General features: G+C 35.1%; 1 protein-coding gene across 2 annotated transcripts; it reads left to right on the top strand.

Annotated features, from left to right (window-relative positions):
- The first annotated feature begins 394 nt into the window (after positions 1 to 394).
- Positions 395 to 2455, top strand: TEX47 (testis expressed 47). 2 transcript variants are annotated; one of them, XM_059171050.1, is made up of 2 exons: positions 395 to 539; positions 1289 to 2455. In XM_059171050.1, the coding sequence occupies exon 2, from the start codon at positions 1391 to 1393 to the stop codon at positions 2150 to 2152; it is 762 nt and encodes a 253-aa protein (XP_059027033.1). In that variant the 5' UTR covers positions 395 to 539; positions 1289 to 1390; the 3' UTR covers positions 2153 to 2455. The 2 variants fall into 2 exon arrangements, with proteins under 2 accessions (XP_059027033.1, XP_059027034.1); XM_059171051.1 differs by having other exon boundaries at positions 1286 to 2455.
- Positions 2456 to 6498: the final 4043 nt, after the last annotated feature.

Raw genomic sequence — 6498 nt, 5'->3', positions numbered from 1 at the left:
GAGCCACCCAGGCACCCCTTAAAGTATTTAATTAATGCATCAATACCCCTCTACCCTAGGTGGACAGCGTAGGGATTGCTGAAAGCATGTTTGAATTGTGTGCATGCTTTGGTTTCCTCTTCCATAAATTATAGACAAAAATATATAAATAAATAAAAAATGTTTAGGAAGATATCCAGGTCCATGGTCTGACTGACTTACAATGGCACCTGGCTAAGAAGAAGCCATTCCAGAAAAGAAACCCTCATTTCCTCTTCCAAGAGTTTGAGATGGCTATTGAGATATCCTCATTAAATGAAGAAATGACACTTGCCAGTGCACTCTGGCCCTTTAAGACCACAGACAGACTGATTCACTAGGCACCATGGAAACGAGAAGAGAATACTCAGGACAGCTGGCAGCACCCAAGACACTGGCAGTTGGAAAAGTGATGGAGGACAAATGGGACTTCAAGGACAGGTAAAAAAGCGAGAAGCACTTGAAGAAGAAAAGAAAGGTTAAGATGACCTGGAGAAAAGAGAAAGAGATTCATAAGAAGAGTAAGTGCAAAGTAACAGAATTTATTATTTGATACCCACAATGACAACAAAAGGAAGGCAAAGGGTCATTTCTGACATTTGTTGATAGGAGAAAAACTCAAAGAATCAAAATTAGGTACTCCCAAAATCGACTGTTACTAGACAAGCCACAGTATTAACATCTAGTATCCCGAGTAAAGATGAAGGAAGCCAATTAGGATGTAAGAATTCCCCAGATTTTTTTTTTTTTTACTGACCAGTTAAATTAAAAAATAAATAAATTACCATAAAATATCACTTTTTTTAAATTGACAAATCAAGGACAATCTGTAATTACCATTACATATAGGAAAATACATTTTAATGTGAAACCAAAACTAGGGTACGTGACTGTGAGCGATTCACTCCTGTGTGCGTGTACACATATGTGCATAAGAGCACATGTGTGATTCAGAAAAAGGGGGCTGAGAAAAAATTTTGCATAAGATGAAAGAGAAAATAATAATGCAAACAAAAACAGAGTTAACTTGCTCTAGAATACGTGCTTCCTTCTCCTCATCACCAGTGTATTACACTTTTTTCCTACAATGCGAATGTTGTTTCATTGTAAACTTTTAAACAATCTCTATAATTTGCATCTGGTTTTAACGTTATCTTTTATTTCAAAGATGGTATTGTTGATAATACTGGGAAGGGATTCTGCTATTTGCTAGCATTTGACAAATAATAAGACTTTTTTTTTTTTTTTTTTTTTTTTTTTTGGTAAGAAGAAATAAAACAGTTCACCTCTTCACTGAAGAGGTATCCTGATAATGTAAACATCGTGGTAGGCTGAAACCTGGAATCATCTGGAAGAACAAATAGGGTCCATCATGACTTTCCCAGGCCATATCAGAAAGCCCAACAAAAGGGCTTTTCCAGTGGAATCTCCTCTAATGCCACAAATTCCACGTGGCAATTTCTTACATCTTCAGGAGGAGAAACAAAGATTACAGCTAAAGAAATTCCTTCTTCATAGGATGTTTCTAGTGGCCGAGCTAACAGCAAACACAGAAAAAAAAGATATCGCTGACTACTATGAACAAGTGTTTCAGTCAATTTTAAAACATCACCTAGGAGAAACAGTGACAGGGTTTTTGCTGGTATATCCTACTTCTATTCTGCATATCCTTGAGAGCTCCAGCGGTACACTTTATCGAATTCTTTTAGATTATCTGAGTCATCAAAAGAGTGAAACAGAATTCTTTATCCGAGGGATGAGAATTATCGTTGTGTCCCATAACATCCCAACCAGGCTCTTCATGCAATGGCATATTTCAGTAATAAAAGTTCCAGTCATGTATCTCGATGATGTGACACAGACACAATCCGTGGAAGAGGTCATCACAGAATTTCTCACTCAGACTCATAAACTGGCACTCCATCTTTTAAAGACAGTTAAAGTGGGTGCTAAAGGACCAGGAGATAATCTGCACCAACTTGCACCTGAACTGCTCATCCCAGAACAAATAATAAAGTACTTATACAAATCTGAAGAATTCATGGATCCAGAAACTTTCATAAACACATATAACAAACCCATACATGTCACTTTGGATTCCGAGGTGATATGGCCTGCTCCGACTTATTTCTAGGACTGAGAGAGGTGTGGTGGATGTGGTCTGATCTCTCAAGGAATTGATGCTACTTAAATAAAAGGAAGGAATTTCTAAAGTTACTCTCCTCTTAAAAAAGAAAGGACCAGAATGCCACAATATACACAAAAGTAATATATTAATCTTCGCAGAGCATGTTGAGCTGAACTTTAAAATTAATGTTTGTTCTGATATTAAGTTCAACATGTTATTTTAATAGGTGGAGAGTTTTAATAAGCTCATAATTTTTCAAATGTTAACATCATTTTGATGAAATGGCTTAATTTTTTTAAGAAAAGTGTAGATAATAAAGGGCAAATTCAGATTCTCATTCATTCTTTGAGATTTTACTAATTTATTTGACAGAGAGAGAGTGCACGCACAAGCAGGGGAGTAGGAGAGGGAGAAGCAGGCTCCCCTCTAAGCAGGGAGCCAATTCAGGGCTCCATCCCAGGACCCTGGGATCATGACCTGAGCTGAAGGCAGACACCTAACTAACTGAGCCACCCAGGCACCCTCATTCATTCTTTCCACAGTAAATGATCATCAGCCACCACATAGAATCAAATTTCAGGAAAAACCATTTTGTTCTCAGAATATAAAATTTGGAGGGAAAATACCATCATTGAGTTGCTTGCAACCTAAGTTTAGAGGCAAGTATATGTAAAAGTAAATATGATATGGTATGATCATTATTATAGTTAGCAGTATGTAGGAAAGACTTGAAGGAATAATCTCTATGTGATTCCAGAATTCAGAACACAAAACCTAAACTTTGAAAAGAGAAAAGCCCATATATTCTGAGCTATATAATTAAGAATTTTGAGGCCATTATAAAAGCTGAAGAACACAGTAGCTTTCTGAAACAGCCAGAAAATATGTTGTCAGAAGGCACCGTATTCTTTTAATGCAAAATCATTTTTTGAGCACCCTTCACATGACAGATATTTGCCAGATGTTAGGGATACAGTAGGGTACCCAGAAAACGTGATTCTTGCTCACTTGTAAAATATTTATAAATGCTCCCGCATAAGATATACAGATTGGTTATTTTTTTTTTTAATTTACTTCCTATAAAACAATGACCTGCAATTTCTGCATGACCTATTTTAAGTTGTTCTCTCCCTTCTTTCATGGGATCAATTACCTTTTGAATTATTTAGAATAATGTAATTTGTTTAAACTATTAAATGGTATTAAATGGTATTAATATCTTGATGACTTCAGCGATATTTATCCAAAATTATTTCAATATCTCATGAAACAGATTTCCTAGAAGAAACACTGTGTATCGTTTTACATTTTTTTATTATTATTATTTGATTTTCAGTCTCTTCGGGAGAAAAAAAAGCAATATCAGTATACAACTCAAACTTGTTACATGCAGATAATTTGTCATCACTTGTTCCATATCAGAATCAAATTTGGGGAAAGATTGCTTCTATTTTTAAATTTTGTAATATAGATTTAGAGACAGAACAGCATTTTTCACTCTTATCTGCACTTGAAGTTCTGTTCATTTAAATTTAGTAACAGAAAGGGTACAATTTTAGATTAAACATGAAGTAATTCTTCTGGTTAAAAAAGAGTATATAACTTATAAATGTTTTTATCAATTTAGCAAATACTAAATACCTCATATTCGTCAGCAATGTGCTATTTACTATTTACTCTGAAATGTGAAAAGACACAGGCATCCACCCATTAAGAATAAACGTTCAACAACAAAATGAGTAGAAGTAAAAGTAAATGCTTTCCAGGCCAAAGTAGGGGGCGGGGAAAGCCATAGAGAAAAGACTTGAGGAAATAAGCCCTGATCTAGACTTGTGGATGTGAAGAGAGGCTGGGGAGGGCAGATGACCAAATTTAGGAGAACAGAGAACAAGCAGAAACAGGAAAAAGAAAATGAACCATAAATGGTCATTGAATCAGATAGAATCCCTTTAGCAAGGTAAATTTTGTTGTTTTGGAAGAGTATTTTCTAAAGTTAGCAAATGAAGAGAAGTGCAGTCTACAAATAAAATTGTACATTTTTTTTAAATTTTTTAAAAGATTTTATTTATTTATTTGACAGACAGAGATCATAAGTAGGCAGAGAGGCAGACAGAGAGAGGAGGAAGCAGGCCCCCTGCAGAGCAGAGAGCCTGATGCAGGGCTCGATCCCAGGACTCTGGGATCATGACCTGAGTTGAAGGCAGAGGTTTTAACCCACTGAGCCACCCAGGCGTCCCCAAAATTGTACATTTATCTATATAAAAGTACTGCACATTTTCCAAAAATGGCCATGGCAATATAATGCATCCCACATGCTCTTATTAAAATGTGGCCTTAATATTCCTACATGTCATGGGGGCCTCTAAATCCCCTCCCCTTGAAATCAAGCAGAACTTTGTAATTTCGTTAACCAAGAGAGTACAACAGAAGTGATCCCATGTGACCCCCCAAGGCTAGGTCATAATATATGATCATTTCAATGCTAGTTCTTGGAACCTAAAAATACACTGTGAGCAATCTATCATGGTTTTCCAGAGGACATCCCCAACAGAGGTCCCAGCCAAGAGCCACGGTCACCACTAGACATGTGAGTGGGTGAACCTTCAGGTGTTTCCAGACTTTAGTCTTCCAGTCAACCCTGGATTTCAAGCCAGGACAACCAACACTGTGTGGAGTAGCAAAGATGGTGTGTTCCCCCTGAGCCCTGACAAACTGCATATCTGTGAATGAGATAAATGACTGTCATGGATTTAATCTCCTGTGTTTTGGATGAATGATTATGTAACAATCTGGAACAATAATATATATGTATTGGGAATAACTTTATATGCAGATATATAAAGTTATTATATATATTTATTATATAAAGTTTTATATATATATATATATAACACATACATATATATGTGTGTGTGCATATAATTTCATATCATTTAGTTTTCATTCATCTATGCCAGTAATATTTACTAAATTTCTACTGGCAAATATTTACTAGGGGGCCAAGCATCATGCTTGCCACTGGAAATACAAGTAGCAGTAGAAAGGTATCTTCCTAACATAGACCTAGCACACTGCTTATGATCCATCTTTTATTGGTCTATAACACTTTTAGATATGAAAAGTACTGATTGAAAATTAATTCACTAAGCCAAAGAAAAACATTAAAAAATAAGATTCATTTTTGGAGGAAGATATAGAAACGATCTCAATGCTAATATTACTGATTTACATAGTATACTGTTAATTTACATTTGAAGGATTCTTGAAGTGTCCATTATGAAAATAACTGGAAGAGAAGCTCAAAGAGACTCTAAATAAATTAAACTACTTATATAGTTATTTATCTATTTTAGTGAGCACAGGAGAATGAGTTTATTCAAATGAAAGTTAGCCTTCCTAGAAGTCATGTTGGGCAGGTTTGTACTTATTTTTCAGATACACCATCACTGCTGAAAACATTTTGTGACTTTTATGAAAGATGAATGAAGGTTTATAAATCAAAAGGAGTTTAAATATTTTGGCCACATCTAGTTTTTTGATTCCCAGATAATATATACTCCAACTTGATTGGTGACCTTGATATTCACTCTACATTCATAAAAACATCTGTTGTTATTTTTTTTTTCCTATTGCAGTCACTCTCAAAGGAGTATCTGCTGTCATCAAACATATTAAAAGAATGTGACACTGTCTCTAAGGGGGAACAGCAATATGTTTTCAGTAGTGGTTGCATTATTGAGGTTCCTATAAAGCTCACTAATATCATGTCTTTAAAAAGGAAGACGTGTGGTATATGTTTAGGTATATTTGATAAAATACAGAAATGTTATATATAGACCTTACAAGTGTAATTTAATTTGATTAAGTCAAAAACTGTGACTTCTTAAACCTCAGGTAGTTCTCAACCCAATGAGAGTTAGTTTCCTTACAGTAAAACTTTCTATTAAGCTAAAGTACAGACGTTAACCCAAGCAGAAAATGAGTATTTTAATACTGAACATGTAACATTCAATGTTTGAACATGGAACATATAACACATACAAATCCAATGAACATGTAACATTTAAACAGGTGAGGCCAGTGCCGTGTTCTTTTATTTCGATATGGATATCTTCGCAGTAGACTGACATGCCAAGGCTCTTCTGTTCATTTCAGAGTAACCAAGGGCTTTCAGGAAGGTTATAGTTTTCATGAAGGTTAACTAAAATAATGTTATCTGGAGGGAAAAATCCTCCCAGGGTGAATTTAAAATCTTTACTGTCTTCATTTTAATTAAAGAGGCATCTGGATTCCTTCATGGAGAAGTACTACTTAATACAAATAGATTTTTACATTCAGTGACTTTATCACAA

Source organism: Mustela lutreola, chromosome 4, assembly GCF_030435805.1.
Source record: "Mustela lutreola isolate mMusLut2 chromosome 4, mMusLut2.pri, whole genome shotgun sequence".
In the NCBI taxonomy this organism is placed as follows: Eukaryota; Metazoa; Chordata; class Mammalia; order Carnivora; family Mustelidae; genus Mustela; species Mustela lutreola.
The sequence above is the reverse complement of the archived record's forward strand: the minus strand, read 5'-3'. Positions and strand labels throughout refer to the sequence as shown.